Consider the following 20656-nt stretch of genomic DNA (forward strand, 5'->3'; position numbering starts at 1 on the left):
GAGGCAGGTGAGCCACTGGCCTGCGGAGGGCGCTCCGGGTGGAAGTTGAACTAATTCCCAGGATCACCAGCAGGAGGCATCGTGCTGATGATTCTCATTTTGCTACAGAGACCTTCGCCACAAGCTAGCTGGGGACCAAACAACTGCTCTGGGAAATCAGGAGCTGTGTGAGGGAGAAACTGGAAAAAACTTTAACAGGAGAAAATGGCAAGTAGCTTAATATAAGCAGCAGTTTTGCTAGAGGTAAGTGAAGGGAAATTTTTCATTTATGAATGGTTCATTGACCCATGATAACAAAGCAGTGCTGCAGAAGAAGGATAATTATCTATTTAAGTATCAGATGTCCTAAGGGCAAAGGCTTGCCTTCTTTCCTTTTGAAAAATGAATCAGATTAAACAAATGTCCTTTTTCCTGTTTTACTGTTGACATGAATTTCCTTTTTATGAGTAAAATTAATTAGTTTTTCTGTTCCTTTATTCCTGCTATGGAAATCAGAGCTGCACAGGAAGTTTTCAACTTTCCCCTTGGGCTCTAAGTTCAACCAATAGCATCCTCTGGGAAGGTGCTTTGTACAGTATGCTTGGACGACTAGCAGATAAATTGTTGGAGCTTTATTACGCCCTATAGCTGCATTAGCTCAAGGTAGTGATATAGCATCTTAGAACCAAAAGCCCTCAAAACCAGACAATTTTCTAATGTTCTCTGTGTTCTAATTCCAGCTAGCTAAACACACATCACTACGTAGTTCTTCTTTTTCAAAATATTTTAATAGGAGGAATTATAGTAAAACAATTAGTGAATGTCTCTGCTATTCTGCTACATAACAGGTTTTCAAAAGTGCTTAGCGCCTATAGTTGGCACTAGATTTCTCTTGTTCCTTTGAGAACAATGGGAGCTTCTAGGTGAGGAGGTCTTTTGAGAAAGCTAGTCCCAATTAGGCAGATATCTGCTTCCATATTGTCTATCATCATGCTGATTCTGAAAAGTGATCAAAATAGAACCGCCAGGAAACTTCCTTTATTTCAAAGCAGAATTGCAAATATATTTCCCTTTGATAAGCTTTGTGAATGAATTGTGTCCTTGTTTATGTAAGTAAACAGTCCTTTGCACTTATCTGAAATGAGAAGTCACTAATATCGCCTGGGGTTTTTGAAACTCAGCCTGACATAACCTTTCCGTGAGCCTCTTAACTTCAGCGTATCTGCTGGTTACAGCAGGAGTAGTATACAGTACAATTGATACAGTGATTATCTGTGTAACCCACCGATCAGGGGGCTAATAAGGGAAGAAACAATGGGGAGGGTATACACAGTTCTTGTTTTTGTTTGGGGACTCTGTATGCCTATAGACTTCCCAAGGCTGGGTGAAGTGACTCGGCTAGATGGGTCAGAATCATCCAAAAATTTGGTGTGGTGGGCACTAGTTGTGCTCATTAGCCTTTTGAAGCTAATGATTAGGCAGTTTCCACTGTGGGCAAGCAGCCTGGTGGGACACACCCTGTGTCACTTTCTAAGAGTCAAAGTAATGGGAACTCAAGGGAAGGGAGGGGAGTTTGTAAATAGGAGAGTGGGAGCCAGACTGGAGGACTCAGCTGTAGAGCAGCACAAGGGTCAGAAGTGTTAGTTGTAAGGGCTGTGTTCTTGGGATTTTGCTGGTTTGTTGGACCTAGACTACAGGCTCCCTCACCCTGCTGGAGAAGAAAAGGAGTAGCATTGCTGCAGGCTGCGCAAATGTCAGACTGACATTTCAGAGACTGCAAAGGAGACTGTGGGACTGCCACTTGTTTCCTAGCCTCTGTTCGTCAGAGGGTGGAGATGGAGGGCAGGAGAGAGATCACTTGATCATTGCCTGTTAGCCTCACTCCCTCTGGGGCACCTGGCATTGGCCACTGTCGGTAGACAGATACTGGGCTAGATGGACCTTTGATCTGACGTGGTTCGGCTGTTCTTATGTTCTTATGTTCAGGGAGCTTGCATGCCCTATAGTGGGGCTGGTCCCCATTCCACAAACACAGAAGGATAAATCCTCCTACTGGGTGTGTGTATGTATATTGCACATAATTTTTTTGCATTTAAACTGGAGATAGTAGCAAGTTCTTAAACTTGGGGAGCTCCTCCTGAAGGTGATTTTATTTATATAAAAACAAAGTCCTGAAAAGACTAAACTCTGTAAAGATAAACTGAGGTACAGAAAGGGGGAAAAACTACTATCTTTTCCGAAACCTATTACATTTGCAGGACTAAAATTACAGTAAACAGTACTTCTGTATTACAACGTCATGTAGCTTAATTTTCTCAAAACCGTTCTTAGAGCTCTTGTTTTAATTCTGCACAAATAATTTGCTTACTTACCATACCATATGGTCATCAATGTTTACATGGGGTTAAAGGTGCTATTTAAGGGCCTCATTCTGCAGTCAGACTAGTGTAAATCAGGAGCAACTCCACTGAAATCCACAGCATGCCACCGATGTAGAACTAGATGAGCATCAAGCCTTAAGTGGTCGCTACTTTGACCAGCCCAATTGTACTCGCACTAAGAAATGCTTATCCTTTGTAGTAAGTGTTTGCAGGATCCCAAATTAGGAATTCTAGTACTGTTTAGATTGTATGTAGTGGTAGGATAGGCGGGGCAGTTGTGTTCTAAGCAAGACCTTTGTGAATTGTCTCAGTACACTTTCATTGTTTACTTGATGGTACATTCCGCTGACTCAGGAAGTGCTCTAAGTGGAGGTACAATAAGCAAAAATGTGTATTCAGCATTCTGGATCTGAGGCTTAAAAGGAAACCGCTCTAATTAACTAACTATACTTACATAAATACATAATGTTAATAATAGATGAGCATTTCTAGTGCATTGCGACTGCAGTGTTGCTGAAGTAATGACCATGGTATTACTGATATAGTTCCAGATTTTTAAACATGAATGCCTAAAGTTAGGGCTTTACACCCAAGAGTTTCAAAAGTGACCAGCAGTTTCAGGTGCCCTGTTTGAAAGGCCATTTTGCTTGAGCACTCATCCTCTGAAAATCAGACCCCTTTAAGCTATCTGAGGTTGGATGCCCAAATCACTAATCACTTACCCCCCATCCATTTTTAGGCACCTATAGAAATGCAGCCTGATTTTCAGAGGTGCTACATGCCAACTGTGAGCCAGGGACCAATTGCTGATAACTGGCAGAAGGCATAGGGTGTGCATGATGACTTACAGGGATCTCCTAGGTCAGATATCTGCATGATGGTTTACCAAAAGACGACATGTAGGGTGACCGGATGTCCCGATTTTATAGGGACAGTCCCAATTTTGGAGTCTTTTTCTAATATTGGCTCCTTTTACCCCCCACCCCCTGTCCCAATTTTTCAAACTTACTGTCTGGTCACCCTAACAGCATGTGAGGTCTCTACCAACAGCCAGTAGCTCACTGGTCATCGTAATCACTGCAGACCCAGCTCAGTCAGTTCTGGGCACAGCAACAGTCTCTGTCCTGGCTCCAGTGAAGCCCCCAACAGCCTCTGAGGCTCCCTGCTTGGTCAAGTCCCAGCAGGTTCTCAGCAACAGTTTCTGGCTTCCTACAAGCAGTTTAGCAGCAGCTCCTTGTAAGTACAGAGCTCCATCAAGCAATCTCAGCTCCTCTCCAAAAATGGAGCCCACAGCATGCTCTCCTGGCATTCCCTTGAAGAGGATATCTCTTGTCCCTCTCTCATTCCCAGGGCATCATGGGAGTTGTAGTCAGAGTCTTCCCAACTGGAGCACACCCAGTTCAGTTCAGAGGCCCCTCTAGTAAAAGGTGCCTACAGTAGCGATAGGCTGTGAGTGCTCAGGACACTTTCCTGAAGACATTGCAATGTCTATTTAGGGGCTTAACCTTAGACACCGAGGTGTGAAAATGTTGGCCCAGAAGTCATATGTGTGAGGCAATGGGGAAGGTTTTTGAGGAAGCCACAATGCGATTGCTGTGTTTTCACCATAAACCCTTTCCTTTCCGTTGTTTTAGTTGTGATCCTCAAATCAAGGCAAGTTTAATAATAAAGGGGAAATTCACTTCAGATGAGCTCCTGTGGTTACAGTGGAGGGAAATGAACAAATTGTTGTTCTGGAATACCTGGATTTGCACTTCTGCCTTAACGACTTCCACTTCAGATGTCCTTGTTTGCCCACTCCGGCCTGTGGAGCGTTTCCGCGATCTGCACCCTGAAGAAGTGGTTGATTTATTTCAAACAACACAAATGGTTGGAAATGTGGTGGAGAAACATTTCTGTGGAACTTCACTCACCATTTCGATTCAGGTTTGTAAACTAATTGGCTCCGAAGGCTTGGTTTCCTGTTACTGTTTTATTGCGCTTTTTACCCTGTTCCATAACCCACCGACAGGAGGGTTTCTAGTAAGTACTACTCTTAGTAGAAAGTGTATGCAGGGCACAGCTCTTAATGAGCGTATTCACAGCCCATGATTGAAGGAGTAAACTCATTGCCTGCAGCCCAAAATTTCTCGCCACAGGCAACCTTGTCCAGTAGTTTGCTAGGTGTGTTATGTAGGTTTATTACCTGAAGTATTCTTTGGGGTGACACACTGAACTAGATTGACCCAGTGGTCAATATACAAAATAATGAATCCTTTTTTTTAAAGCAAATCTGGAGGTTAACCCCATTTTTGCCATAACAAGAATTTAAATAAACAGGTTATGACTTAAAGGAGTGCTTACAGTTCTGTATTTTATGTCCACGAATAACAGAAACGTTATTGCTGTCAATTAAAAACTGGGATCTGAGATCATGAAAAATAACAACTTTGCCAGTATTTATTTCCTTTTCACATATTATTTTTCCCTTAATCATGACCTGAAACATAAAAGCATCTGGTCCCACATGCTTTGTGCTGAATGGGCCCCAGGAGAATACTATAAATTAACACACAATGAAACTGGATTTAAATTATTAATGGTTAATATTTCTGAATCCCCAGGAGATCCTTGTTAGCCCCACTTATCTGACTCTTCTATTTTTTGCTTACAGGATGGTCCTGAAGCTGGGCAAACTGTGAAGGTGAGTGCTTATGCTTATTATGCAGGATACAAATTAACAAGAGACAATTATGAGAACTAATAAAAGATCAAAACTAGTCATCTGCAGAACATTGCTGTATCATTTTGTTATCCTTAAGGTTAGAGAAATTTTGGGTCTGTTATGCCTGTCAATACTTGGATTGAATTTGCGTGGAACTGTGTTTACATATCTCTTCTTTACTAGGCAAAAGTTTTCAGCTGTGAAAATACCATCTCCGTCCTTACAGAGAGAGGCTCTCAGATGATAATTGGCTCTACCTTGTTTATTTCCATGCATAGAAAGCTACAGAGGGAAAGTCATTTTTGTTGTTGTTTAGACAGTGAAAATATTGCCTTTTCCTTCATAATTTCTTTGCCTTTCCTATTCATAATTGAATGAGTTGAGGCTGATGAAAGGACCAACTAAACTGAAGTACATTAGAAAAGCATACAGTACTGGTTTTTATCCACGCTTTCTCTCATCACATTCTTGTTAGCAAAGTTCAAATCTAAAGGAGCCAGCGAAGCTTAAAAACAGTTTTTAAGCCATGCTAGTGCAAAAAAAAAAATCTATTATACTCTCCATTTGAGTAATAAAACAGATAAAATCCAAGATGGTTCTCTGGCCACGTTTCACTCCCCCATCGTGCAAATGCAGACACAGATGTAGTTAGATTATATGGCTGAGCATTAAATAAGGGCTATTTTTTTTTATACTTGGAATCAAAGGAAGATCAAAATATGGTTATGGTTTAGCACTTTGTAAAATCAGATTATATGTCTTGAAGCTGTTTAGATTGATTAAGATAACTCTGACAACCAAATGATGGCAAATAGAAACAATTTACTTACTTCCAGTTTGGCATGTTGACCTTACCATTGATATTACTTTTATTGCTTGCTGTGAATATCTAACAGAGCGCAGGGGGGAAATAAGAAAATCTCCAGACCGCTGGGAAGCTTATGGAATGCATAACACTGAAACACAACTTACTGCAGTGCTGCAACAAAACAGATTCTGTAGCTCCCATGCTAGGCTGCTAGATTGCACTGGGAACAGGATGTTGATGGGTGAAAATGATTATTTTCAGCCTAGTTTTCTTTAAAAAATGAAGGCTTTGACATTAAAACCCAACATGATTTTGGAAGCAAGACACAATATTTCTTTCTGTTACCAGGTACATATTATCTTTTCTATGAGAGGCTCCTGAGAAGCTATTTTAAAAAGTGAGAAAAACATTAGTGCTAATGATCAAAATTAGAAGTGAAAAATGTGCATATCTTCCTTGATTGAGGACAGTGACTAATATATATTTAGGCTTTAAAAGATGCAAGAAAAAAAGCAAGTAAATATTCCTAATTTTCTATTTGTACAAAGCGTATGTGCATGGGTCCAGCCAATGAATTGTGAAAATATGTAGGCACGCAGTCCCATGGAATGCCCCGTCCCACACTTCTAACAAGTGTAATGACCCACTGATCAGTGCCTGCACTCAGAAAGAGTGAGTGTGTTTTCAGAAATAGGAAGTTAACAGGTTGCATTTTTCCACTTTTTGGCATCACTGGACAAAGCTACAGTGTATTGTCATTGTTTTGATGAGGTATCTCACCTGAAAATGCAAATGATGATGGTGTTCAGAGAATTAGGAACTTTCAGAACCTACCTCAGATTACTATGATCTGCATCTTGTTTAAGGACAATAGTGCGGTGGAGATGAGTAATTTAATAGCTGTGTTCCTCCCAGGTGGCTGGGGATCATGAAGTCTGAAGCCACTTGATACATGAATAATTTATACATCTTACATCAAATATGTAGTGTGTTGGTTATTTATATATAAGAAATGCACAGTTATGTAATCCCATACAGAAAATGTTATTAATTCACCTCAAGGGTGTCAAATTCACTCTGGGGAAGGGACTGCATTTCATTTTTAATTAGGGACAGTGGACCAGAGCATAGATTTAGCATTCTCCTCCCTCTACAGCACATCTGCCACTGAGGTCCGTAAGGCTGTGTGTGCTGCAGAGTCAACTTCGGTCTGAGCAGACAAATTAGCCTTCCCCAGTGTGAGCCCTACTTCGCTGAGTGTGTCCCCCTAGTGCTATGCTCCCCAGGTGTGTCTAGGACATCTGGGGCCAATCCCCTGGCTCTTAATGCTACAATAAGCTACGCTGTCCTCTGATTCTTTCTCAGTGAATTGTGGGAGAACTTGTCTGTTCTTCTGGGCACATGGGGGGAATTGTGGGAAAGCATTGGAGGACTATCTGCACTCACTTGGTTTGTCCTGCATCCCCACTGCAAAGTGTGTGTGCGGGAGAGAAGTTATCCGCCCAGGCAAAAGCAGCACTTGGGTGTCGCCCCGTACCCCAGGGCTAGCCAGTTAACCTGGGCTGAAAGTGCCACCAACCTTGGGTAGGTGTTTTTTTGTAGTAGGAGAACAGCCGTAACAGCTGGGGCTAACTCTGCAGGGAAGACGTAGCCTAAGAGGCTTGCAAAAGATCTAGCGGGCTAGATACAAAGTTAAAGTTGCTCCAGTATAATTCCTCCCAACAGCCACTAACACTAAAAAAAGCCCAGCCACAGCAGTCCTACATTAACATTTCCACCCAGTACCGTACCAGCCTGCTATCATCATGTTGCTTATCCCAACCATCACACTAAGGCTCCAATCCTGGCAACACTCAGACTACTCATGGACCTAAAATGAAGTACCTGCACAAGTGTCTGCCAGATCGGGGTCTGTAGCCTGCCTACTTTTAACAACTGCGTCACCCTCAATGAACACTTGAGAAGACTGAAAGTTGCATTTCAATCAAATTAGTCAGTAGCCTATGTTGTAGAGTTTGCTTCAGTGCATGAACGAGTCAGTCTGAAAAATTAGCAATTTGTTTGCTAGTGAGGTCTGCAAAAAAAAGTAAGAAACAAGGATCTTTTTATTAGGGGGCTGTTTTAAAATGCTTACAACTAATAAACCAATGAGCTGAGTTATGCCAATTCTTTCTAGTGCTCCACGAGGATGTGCTGTAATTTTGGAGAAGCTAGGCTGTCTTTTTCATGCATAAGAAAGAAGTCAAATCCTATTTTAAGTATAAATTGTAGCTTATCCTTCCCTATGGATCCATCTGTAATTATAAATGTTCTCTGTGTGTGTGTGTGTCTGCACGCGTGTGCACATTACATCGTGTATATAACAGATATCTTGATTGTCAAGGAGCTGATTCGATTGGTTTTAGTGTATCTATTGATGGCAGCTGTTCTTCCGTGGTGTTTACATGAGGTGTTTAGGTTTTACCCAGATAGCCTATATAGTTTTTTGCAATGCCAATCCAGAGCCTAGTGCTAGATAGCCAATGCCATGATATCAAATGACTGGCTAGATTGTCCCTTATGCTGCCCTGCTTACACTGTTTTTGGATTTCTCTTTTCTACTGGGACACTTGAATGGTGGCTTGTCGCAGAGTAGAACCAAGATCTTCAAATACGTCTACATAGAGGTATTGTAGCAGCTAATATGGATGGTTACAGCCATGTCTGTTATGCTTCATTCAATTTAATACTGCCTTTCGTGATCATGAGCATCTGTCACCCAAGCTCAAATGCTCAGAGTTGAGGTTGCTCAGAAGGTGAATACACCCACTTCCTTATACAGAGCATGCAGCTGCAAGTTCTAGGCAGCTTCATGGTGCTACTTCTAAACACTCCTGGTTGTGTGTGTGGGAGAGAGATCTTCCCATGGAAGAAGCAGTGAGTCCATCCCAGACCCCATGAATGATCTTTACTTGCTCAGGGGTCTCCTGCTCCCTCCTGACTCTGGCTGTCAGGCAACAGGACTCAACACATCTGCCTGGCCAGGAAATCCTGCAGAATCCTAGAGTGCAGAATAAAAGGGAACAGTGTGTTGTTTTAAGACCTCTGACACAGATTCTTTGCAGGACCCCCCTTCTACCCACAACCTGGGCTCCAGGAAGGGCCTGGAAATGGAGGGGCAATTCTACAGGGATGGCTGACTCCTCCCTCCCCTACTTCCAAATAGGCTTGTGGGAGATACAATCCACTGTCAAGTCTGGGGCAATGATTTGATTATGCATCCAGGAGGTGGGTTCAGCCCATTCCCCAGTCATGTGTGAAAGAAGCAGACACTGTCGTTGAGAATTGTGCACATATACTTGTATCCTTTCTGTTTTATTCTGGTGAGGTTTTTCTACTGTGCCAATCATTGTGGTGTCCAGTTGCCTTCCAGTAGTGCCTTAATGGACATGACTCACATGCAGTTCTTTCCTCGTTTCTTTCTTCCTCTCCACAGGGGGAAAATTGCTTGTGGATTCTCATGTAAAGAATTTTTACTTCTGCAGTCTGTGCTCAGTTTTCTCTAGTGCAGGGCAGGTCTGTGTATTGCACCTGGACCATCCAAATCTTTGCAGTGGAGCAGGAAAATCAGCTCCGTGGCTTAACACAGGGCTTTTAAGTGTATGTCAAGTGAGCAGCATTTGAAAATCTACCTTTATGTAATTTACAGCCTTCTTTGGAAGACCAAGTCAATAAATGTGTATCCTGACTTTGTGGGCAGAGAGCTTACTAGGGAATAAACCCTGAGCCTGGCCTTTCATGTGGGATTGCAGCTATCCTGAGAAACGCCAGGCATTCTGTACTCTCAAAAGGCTACACAAATTAGCTGCATCATACCCCTGCCAGCTTGATTTATCTGTAGAGACAAGATAATATTGCACAGCAAATGTCTGTTGCACAAACACCTATTAACACACATCTCATTCTGCAACAGTGTCAAAATCTCAGTCCTCTCAACAATGTTCACAACTGCCTGCCAGCTCGCCAGTTTCAGGTTCATGTAAAGAAATAAGAAAGCCTGACCGATGCTGGCAGTGTGAGTATGTATGCAGAAATTTAGTTTGGGTGTCACATATTCCACTAATTATTTTACACTGAGAAGATTGCTTCTCCATTATTTTTTGATGTGCATGTTTTTCTTTCACAGATGCTTTTTTAATGATGCACTAAATCAATCCACCTGGTTCGCATTCTTTAGGAATCTTAACCTGAAGTGAAGAGTGCATCGTCTTACGCCTACTGTAAACATTTTCATCCTATCTGCCTAATGCGCTGGACTTGGGGTTTCACTACTCAAATTAATTACATCACATCACATCACAAACTGATTGTATCAGAAGGTTTAAAATTATTAAACACAACGCTTTGATGTGGCAACAGTTTCTCTGCAAATGTGAATCCTTGTTTAATAACACGTTGAAAACCAGCTTTTGCTCTCTTAATAGAGAGCAACACAAGGATGACTCAGAAGAAAAGTGCAAAATGCAAAACACTGTACTTCGTTATAAACAAATTTAAAATTCCAAGTGAAAAAACAAGTAAGAAAAACAAACAGGGTTTGAACCATAGAAATGCACTTTGAGACCTGAGACCAAACAGTCTGTTTCCCTTTGCCTCTCTTGAAAGCTTGTAAGAGGTGCAAAAAATGGTTTGACAAAGTACAGTAGCCTCACTTATTGCTTTTCGAACCACACTGATGGTGCTTTGCTGTAGAATATGTGAGACTGCAGCTCTATAACTGGCACTGCAAATCCAGTAGTCTCAGGACAGCAGTGGTTACTTTCAGCTCATAACTTTCCTTCCATTTTTAAACAGCATTTGGGTTTGGGGTTTTTTATGAGAAATCTGTTTAAAGCTGGGAGTATGCTGCATTGGAAAGAGGCAGTGTCTCTAGGTATTGGCTGCTCCAGCTGGACATTTCAGACCTTGTCGCCCCTCATTTTGAAGCCCTCCACTGGCTCCTTATTTTCCACTACATTAAATTCAAGCTTCTTGTCCTTGCCTTCCAGGCACTTCATAATTCTGCCCCTCCATAATAATTCACTGCCTTTTTCTCCTTCAGATCCCTTCTCAAGACCTATCTCTGGGATGCCAACAGGAAATCAGCCAAGCAATTATGGCTATTTGGTTAAAATAGCCAGAGAGATCTAGGGCTTTTAAAATTTATTTTTTAAAATGAATTATTTTGCACTATCAAGTTTTGCAATAGCTAACCTATGTATAATAGAAATGGGAGAAAGAGGGAACTGGAAGGGACCTCGAGAGGTCGCTGAGTCCCGTCCCCTGCACTAAGGCAGGACTGAGTATTATCTAGACCATCCCTGACCGGGGTTTGTCCAACCTGCTCTTTAAAACCTCCAATGATGGAGATTCCCATGCTTAACTGTATTCACAGAACCTCATTTCTTTTACCCTCTTCCTCTGTTCACTCCATCGGTTTGTCACGGTCACTTGTTGCATTTTGTTTTCAGTTGGATTGTGAGCCCTTCAGGCAACTAGCACAATGGGGCACTGATCTTCAAGGGGTTCTTTAGGCACTACTGTAATATACATCATCATAACATGCCGGAAGTTGAAGGAAGATGCTAGACATCTCTCATGGTGCATGCAATCAATACAGGTCGTTTTCTGTAATTAGGACTCAGCAGACATTGATGAGAGGACAGGCGAGATTGTGGCTGCACTACCTGTCAAATCAGAATGCTTTGTTTGAAGGCTGCAGGAGACACAGGTGTCCTGAGAACATGGAGACTCCCCAGTGATTGATGGATGTGACACCACTCTGAGAACACCAAAGGCTGGGGCACTGCTAAGTGGAAATGATGACTTGGATAACGAACTCTGATATAGAAATACCAGGTTGCAAGGCTCCCTGAAAGTAAGGAGACAGGAGCCATTGAGAGAGTCTCTTTTGCAATGAATTCTGATGGGGCTGGATAATTTTGAATTCCCACTACAGCATGTGATGGTCTTGGATCCCAGACTTACTTGCAGAGTAATATCGTAATACATCCCTAGACAGACCTGAAATAGGCTCTGCATGGACTGGCCTATAAAGTTAAAAAAAGAAAAAATCGTGCAATCAATGTATTATAGTTATAAATGGGGAAAGTAAACTGGAAATTACAAAGGCATTGTCTGAGCCAGCCTAATGGAAAGAAAACCTTTCTTGTTCTCTGCTAAGAATGCGTTCTTTCTTTCCCAGGCTATTTGCTTTCTTAGAAAAGTCTCCCTTTTCCTTGGTTTAACTGTAAGCCCCATCCCCTAAAAAAACTCCACAAAGAATATATCAGGGTTGTTGCTAGTGAATGGGCCTAAATACTCAACTTAATGATCCACATTCACATGTAGATATTAACTGGTATAAAATGCCATTGGCTACACCCATAGCCTCTGTCCCAGCTTTTTGGACTATAGCAGCAGCTCCACTGGCAGACAAGCCAGAGACTTGAAACTAGCGGCAGAGAGGCCAACAGACCGGACAAGCAGTAATGACCTTGGTGCGCCATAGGCCTCACTCCCCCAAAGGCTTTTACATGCTTCACTTGGATCATGTGTGAGGTTTGTCTGCTGCTTCTGGCAGCAGAAACGTGCCTGCCCAGTTCACAACACCACTCCATACCCAGCAAGAACTTCAGCAACTAAACGAACATCTGCACCGAGGCTGAGGCCTTGTCTACACTACAGGGGGAGATCAATCTAAGTTATGCAACTTCAGGTACGTGAGTAACGTAGCTGCCAGTCAGTCACTTCCTAGACTCAAGCCAGAGCATGCCCCTGTGAGGACGTGGTCCCTGCTGGGACACCCAACAGCACTGGACACACACTGCTTATTGAAAATATAATTACCCTCAGCGTGAAGGGCATCAGGTTCCCTTTTTCATCCAAAGCACTAGAAAGCTACAGGCCTAGTTTGAGGAAGTCAGTTAAAATATTTATCCATTTTGTTTGTTTCAGAAGAGGCTTTGGGCAAGAAACATGCCAGTCTCCTCCAAGCAATCTGGAAAATGATTTTGCTTCCTTATTAAACAAAGACAATGCTAGATTCTCAGTTGCTCTGGATTTATACTAGTGGAAATCCATTGCCTCGGTGGAGTTGCTGTAGCTGGATGGGAAATGGTTTCCCCGTCCTGTGAGAATTCTCGAGATGTTGACATTTTTTCTCCATCCTGAATTGGGATGACAAGTTAAAATCTTGACAATTTTTATGAATCAAAAATAGAAAAAAAAATGCAGATTGGGTCATTCCAAATGTTTTGTTTTGATAATTTTGAAAAGTTTCATTTTGATTGTGAACTTTTTAATATCTTTTCTTCTATAAATTAACTTAAATTTCCAAGCAAAAAGTCATTTTGACCCCCAGCCCCCAAAATGTCAAATTCCCAAAATGGATATTGTCAAAACCTGTCCCTTCCTGCAAGCATCTTTTGATGAAAAATGTTTCAATGAAAAATTCCCATCCAGCTCTAGCAGTGACTCCTGATCTGCACCAGGGTCACCGAGATCCTTAAGCTCTTGCACCTTAATTTGAAAGAACCCTTCATTTCAATGTTCATTAGAGTTGCTCCTCATTACAGCACTATGTTTAAACTGGTCTCTGTGTGAATGAGTATATCTAGCCAAATCCCACTGAGTGTAGGTCCTACAGAACAGTCCATTGTACTGCCAAGACAGATCTTCTATGAATCCCAGACAGTGTCTAAGGTCCAGCCATCAAAACTGCCTGATTACTTTTCTGAAGCTTAGTGTACAAGGGCTCTTTCCTGGCTTCATCTCTGTTATGCTACCTCTTAACTTGTCATCCAAACACCTTTGAAACCTTTTCTCACCACTTGTCAGCGAATGCAGTGTTTGTGTTAAACAACCTTCTGTTCCAGGGCAGAATAGCGTTCTTTCTGAGACGCATGCAATGCCTGTGTATGAAAGTGTTGCCATTTAACCCCCCGGTTGGACTTGACACTATGCTGTACTCTGTATGGGGTGTAAATCATTTATTAAACAAGTGCTGCAAAGCTAGAATCCAGTGTTAATAGGTTTTTCTGACTAGCTTTGTTCCTAGCATTATGTTTCACTTTATAGCAAAATACCACATGCCAAAATTCCAACCTTTGATGATTTTTGCTGTTATTTTGTGACCACATTCTTACCTAATTGTTGGGGCCCTCGTCCTTCTAAGGAACTGCCCATACAAAGGGAACACAGGTAAGAAAGGATGCACAGCGGCTCATGGACATAACCAGCCTCTCCCTCACTTATGTACATGTGTAAGTGAGAGACAGAAGGATGCTTCCTGCAAGCACAAACTTGGCTACTTTTAGAAATTGTTGCATCTTTTAGCCCAAAGCCATTTGCAGCTGACTGAGCTGTGAAACTTCAGTGTCTCAGCTGTCTGGCTGGATCCCACCCATCCTGTGTCACTTGTGGCATCAGAGGATCATAGTGTTTTGCTCTTCTTCTTTGGAATATTAATGATCCAATTTAAGCCAGACAAAGGGCATCCATTTACCAGAGTGATGGCTACTTTATAAATTCATGTAATAAATAAAAGAGTAAATCTGGTCCCATATTTTTCAATGCAAGTTACATCAACTGCAGAGGATGAAGGGCTGTCCATAAAAAACCCATAAAAACCCAGTACTGCTTGAGTAAATTTTATGCTAAAAAATGTAAGGCAGACAGGTTTTCTCACTTGAAAGATTAGACATTTAGGCTATCTTCTGATCTTTTGAAATGACAAATACAGCTGGGATTTGACCTTTAATGGTGCTCAGTCCCAGTGGTGCATATTTTAGTCTATGTTCTGCATGACCACATTAGCTCACAGTGGAGAAGTGTGTAGAAAGCAAAGTCCCTGTGTGCGTGTGATTTACAAACAGAAAACCAAGGTTAAATTTATCAGATAAAACATTCATGCAAAAGGGCTCACCCAGCTCTTGATGGGACAAGAGGAAGAGGGAGGAAAACTTTACCTTATCATGTGTAACAGCACTGCCTTTGAAAAGAGGGGAAAAATAGAACAAAATCTGGTTCTTAATTCACCATAAGAGGCTCTGGCATTCTCTTAAGCCTCAGTGAGGTCCAAATTGGAGTTTATGGCAGCAGAGCAGAAATCACTGCACACACTTCAGTGGAGTTATGCAGGATTTACGGTCATGAATCTCATAGTAGACTCTGCCCCTGATTTAGTGCACTGGCCTTTTTCCACTTGGAGACCTGAGAACAGATTCTAACTTACGTCACGCCCAACAACTAATTTGATGGTTTTCTATTCCTCTCAGTTTGTGCATCCCAGAAAAGACACCAATGAGTTTGATACAGTTCAGCATGATTGGCAGACTCTCTTCAGAAAGAGACCTGCCTCTTCACTAGAAAGAGCTGTTACAGGTCAGGATTAAGGTATATTATATATATGGTACTGTCTGCATTAAGCTGGTGTTGTTCATGGTTCTTATTTCATTACATAAGCACTCAATACCTACATAGATTTTGAAGGAAAAACAGTCCAGTTCAGATTCTCAAAATCCCGCATGCAATTCATTTCCTAGCTAAAGGCATCCCTGACTTTTGTTGTGTCTTGCTATTTCAAATGTCCAGAACTAATGCTGCGATAAGGAATGAATCAATGGAGACCAACTGAATGATTTAACAATTTTGATCCTTTTAATTAGCATTTGTCAGACGAATTCAACACAGAGTTGTAGGGTTCCAGCTGTAACATCAGTGTCCAATTTTGGGATAAAATATACGTTCTCAGAAAAGAAAGTTTTAACTATAACAACTGGCTGGGTGAGCAGAATTAATCTTAAATCTTACCTGTTCCCATTTCTTTTCCATGATCCCTACTCTTCCCTAGATGGGACTTCAACCTGCATGGTTCTGAGATGCTTAGTTCCTTGCAGGAGTTTTCAACGCCTAGCACCAGATCAGAAGGACTCATGCTCATTTTTTATCAACAGAATGTTTCTAGCAGATGATAACTAATGACAGCTGATTGAACGAGCCTCTTTTCTTAAACTGCTGAAGGAAGCCCTGACATGCAGTAAGAACAGGGCGGGAGCTGGAATCAGTGGCCTACTCAGCCCTTCCAAGTGAATAACTCATGGGAAGGATAAAGTACTCAGAGATCATCTGAACTTACAGAACGACTGAACTATTCACCCCATGTCAGCTGAGTTGTGCAGTGGGTAAAGCACTGGACTGAGAGCCAGGAGACCTGGGCTCTGCTCCCGTCTCTGCTATTGACACACTAGGAAACAGACGGCACATTGAATCACCTCCCTTTCCCTGGTCATCACGTGCCTGGTTGTACCATCTCTAGCCTATCCTGGGTTGCTGGTATTGGGGTCCCTGGTGCTGGTATCATAGAAAGGATCATAATCTTTACCTTTTGGGTGGGTTTAGCGCAGGCGTGGATCATTAAGGAATGCTGATACTATCTGTTCTGGAAACCTGGTGCAGGAATCCTTCCCGCTGCCCTCGTTCCTGGAAGCAGGGCTCCCTGAAGACCCACGTTCCTCCCCGTTGTATGTGTCCTTTGTGAACCCTCCAAGCAGGATTTTGTTGCTGTTTGGTTTTATGCTGGCATTCCTGATGAAAGTCCCTTTGTCTCCAGACTATTCATCATGGAACAGGAGCTACCTGCCTTAGCCAACTACCATCTCTCCTAAAAAAGGCCATGTGGAGGTGGCAGGGAAGGTCTTTTGAGGGCAAATTGGGGCTACAGAGAGGGGTGGTTAATGCAGATTCATGACATCTGCACCCCCTTCCCGTGCTTTTCTGCTCCATTCTGCACTATGGTGTGGGTACGGTCTGTCGTTACTGAGTACAGCCATAGTGTGCTAATCTCTAACTCCTCAATGAGAACAGAGATTGAGCACCACAATGCAAGACTGCAAGTCTGGGAAATTTGTCATTTGTTTAATTCTGGGTGGAAGCCCACAAAATGTTGTGTCTGCATGCACAGATGGATATTGAATACTATCTCCTCTGAATAAATCCTGCCTGCTAGTGTAGCAAAGCAAGCATGCACGGTAGGCCGTAGCAAGGCCTGCAGCCTCAAGGATAAAAAGTTGAACAGAATCCAGTGTTCCGCTAATCAAGCTTTCCATGGAGAAAAAAGGTGTGCTGTTTGGTAACCCGCTCAGGAATTCGACCCCCTTTCTTCTTTAATGCTGAGCAGCTATAGTATGCCAGGTGCTGCACAAACACACAGAAAGACAGTCTGTCACCTCAGGCGCTTACAGTGTACATAGGCAAGACAGGCAAGCAAAATGTGTGAAGTGATATTAGAAATCCATCGTGTTGTTTTCTTTTTCTAGTATTATTTTCCTTCTTTCCACTCCCTTTTACAACCCTCTCTCATCTCCTTCCCTCCCGCTAGTTCTCGGGCCAGGTGCCTCTGTGCTAGCTGCCCCAATGAATACTCCTTGCTTCCTGTTCACCCCATAGCATATATCAAAGCTCTGTATCAGAGGGTGGAAAAAACAGACAAGTAAGCAAGCCAACCAAAACAGTGGCTTGGTGCCCGTGGTATTGAGCATCTGCCTTTGTTAAACCAGCTAAAATTCTAACCTTAAATGGGTGTCAGTCCCACAGCAGGTTTTGGATGTATTTAAATGGGTTGAATGCTTGTGAGCAGTGCCGTTGTGCCAGCTGTAGGACTGTTTGCCCAGAGAGGAGGTACAGCAGTGGCAGCTCTGTGTAATGGCTCATCAGGCTGCCTGAGCCCTTTATGGAGAGGCCACTTCAAGGGGTGTGAGATCAGTTGCAAACCCATTCAGTTCTTGGTCTCTCTTTGCTCAGACTAACAAGCAAACCAGTTAGTGCCAATTTTAGTGGTGGTTTTTGTTCATATTTGTCAACTCTGAGGAGAACTGAAGCACCAACCTAGTTATTCAGGCCTTGACATTTGGTTAAGGCCAACCTTGTTCGTATTCAAAATGGAGACCTCATGGCGAATAGTTCTGTACCCCATTTCCGATTCATTGAGTCCCACTTCCCCACATAACTTCTGTGACTTTGAGCCCAGTTCTCAGCTGATGTAAATGGCGATGTCCCTGGTTCAATGGAGTGACACCTATTTACAAAGCAAAGAACTTGACCTTGGGTGTGCAAACAACCAACTAAATGTACAACTGTTTATTTGCATGCCCAGTTACAATTTGCTTGTGTAATCTTAGTAACTAAATATGCACAGTAGATTATTTTAATAATGTCCATAAAGCATAATTTGAGATATGGAGTTACTTTCTTTATATGTCTTTTTTTTCATCCAAAGCAGCACTCTGTCACAATGTGCAGCTATAGGAATGACACTAAGGAAAAATCACAGAATTTATTAGATTCTAATAAAATCCCCTCAGTGCACACACATTCAGTATCTGCCATTAACATTAATGAGAGTTATGCATGCATCCCATGGAGAATAGGCCCTGTTGTTTTATTTCTTTTCCTTGGTTTTCATATTAAATCTCATCCCACAGTCAGATCTGTAGGGCACACATGCACTCCTGCTGCGCACTTATTTGCTCTACTTAATATATACAGCTTGATCACAGCCTTCTTCCATAGGAAAGCCGAATGAGCACAAATATAGAAAAAAATCTACTTCCACAGAATTTCTGTATTTGGACAAAGCTGAGGACTATGTAAATTAATGAATTAATGGATAACTATTGATTACCAGTAGAATCTAATGAAATCATAACTATCCCCCTGAACAATTACTTGTTCCATGTTATTAAATTATCAAATCCATAACTAGTTTTGAAGTTAAGACTCCTAGTGCTTGAGGGAGCAAAGTTGTGTTTTGGAGCAATGGTGGGAGAGGCAGTGCCTACACAGAGAAATTTATTATTTAATTTGCTGAGTAATCTAATTTCAAATAACTATTGAGTTTCTAAAAAATGAATTTGGATTAGATTTCCTTGTCAGGAATAAATAGGAAATATTGGCCAGTGTATTCATTAGCTGTAGTGTATTGAGAAGACGTGACTGCTGCTTGCTTTCTGGTCTTTTATCCTGTGTTCCCTGGTACTGTTACCCATACCTTGGAAGGGGCCATGTTCCAAATGTAGACTGCACCCATGTGACAAAGATCCAGAAAGAGGGAAAGACACAACTCATTCATCCAAGGAACTGATGCTGTCTTTCAGCATAAATAATTCAGCTTTGTGATTCTTTATTCCTGAGGCAAATGGCTCTCAAGCTGTGGGGAGTGTAGGAACCTCTGGGATTAAAACACGTGACATCCCTTGAAACCGGGGACATTGAGGAGGCATGCTGAGTGAGCAGTATTCTTCATTCAGGCTTTATTTCACTTGTTTAGTAAGGGTCCTTTGTTTACGATTTTAAAAACAGATTGCTTACAAAACCCATTGACTATTACTCCAAATTCCCTTCTGCACACTACATTTGGCATCTAAGGGTATGTCTACACTACGAAGTTAGGTTGCTTTAATAGAAGTGGATTTTTTAGAAATTGCTTTGATACAGTCGATTGTGTGAATACCCACTAAGCACATTAAGTCAGCGGTGTGCGCCCACAATATCAAGGCTAGCGTTGACTTTTGGAGCATTGCACTGTGGTAGCTATCCCACAGTTCCTGCAATCTCCGCCACCCATTGGAATTCTGGGTTGAGCCCCCAATGCCTGATGGGGCAAAGACATTGTTGCGGGTAGTTCTGGGTACATGTTGTCAGGCCCCTCTCCCTCCCTCCGTGAAAGCAATGGCAAAAAATTGTTTCTCGCCTTTTTTCCTGGGTTACCCATGCAGACGACATACCATGGCAAGCATGAAGCTCACTCAGCTCACGTATGTCTCCTTCGTGCTGTTGGCAGACGCGGTACTGCGGTGCTACTCAGCAGCATTTGCCTTGCCTTGCCTTGCCTTGCCTTGCGGATGGCAGACGGTGCAATACGACTGCTAACCATCGTCATCATCCTGTGGGTGCTCCTGGCTGACCTCGATTAGGTTGGAAGGTGGGTTCCTGGCCGGACATGGGTGTTCCTGGCCGGCCCCAGTGAAGTTGATTGGGGGCACCTGGACAAAAATGGGAATGACTCTGGGTCATTCTCTTCTTTAAGTTTCATCTAATAGAGATTCAGTCCTGCCTGGAATATCATGTCAGCTAGAGACTTCTGCCTCAGGCCGCACCCAGTCTGTGGTCGCACCTACCCCAGCCTACCCCTTGCTCCCATGGCTCATGAAGCCTGGATGGTAGTAAGGAGCAGTTCAACTATAAGCTGAGCAAGTGCATAATGGTGGTAGAATGTGCCTTTGGACGTTTAAAGGCTCGCTGGTGCAGTTTACTGACTCGGTTAGACCTCAGTGAAACCAATATTCCCATTGTTATTACTGCTTGCTGTGTGTTCCACAGAATCTGTGAGAGTAAGGGGGAGACATTTATGACGGGGTGGGAGGTTGAGGCAAATAGCCTGACTGCTGATTACGCGCAGCCAGACACCAGAGCAGTTAGAAGAGCACATCAGAGAAGCTTTGAAAACCAGTTTCATGACTAGCCAGGCTACGATGTGAAAGGTCTGTTTGTTTCTCCTTGATGAAAACCCGCCCCTTTGGTTCACTCTACTTCCCTGTAAGCAACTGCCCTCCCCTCCCCGCTTTGATCTCTGCTTGCAGAGGCAATAAAGTCAGTGTTGTTTCAAATTCATGCATTCTTTATTAATTTGTCGAACAAATGGGAGGATAGCTGCCAAGGTAGCCCGGGAGGGTGGGGGAGGAGGGAAGCACAGGGGTGCGGTAATTG

General features: G+C 42.6%; 1 protein-coding gene across 10 annotated transcripts in view; it reads left to right on the top strand.

Moving 5' to 3' along the window:
• The window catches only part of FHIT (fragile histidine triad diadenosine triphosphatase), a 1100662-nt gene that overhangs the window by 867813 nt on the left and 212193 nt on the right, over positions 1–20656 (top strand). For all 10 annotated transcript variants that reach the window (XM_030569093.1, XM_030569095.1, XM_030569086.1 and 7 more), the window contains 2 exons: positions 4141–4286; positions 5014–5043. In XM_030569093.1, coding sequence (XP_030424953.1) covers positions 4141–4286; positions 5014–5043 — 176 coding nt within the window. The remainder of the gene's footprint in view (positions 1–4140; positions 4287–5013; positions 5044–20656) is intronic.

This window comes from Gopherus evgoodei, chromosome 7, assembly GCF_007399415.2.
Source record: "Gopherus evgoodei ecotype Sinaloan lineage chromosome 7, rGopEvg1_v1.p, whole genome shotgun sequence".
NCBI lineage: Eukaryota > Metazoa > Chordata > Testudines > Testudinidae > Gopherus > Gopherus evgoodei.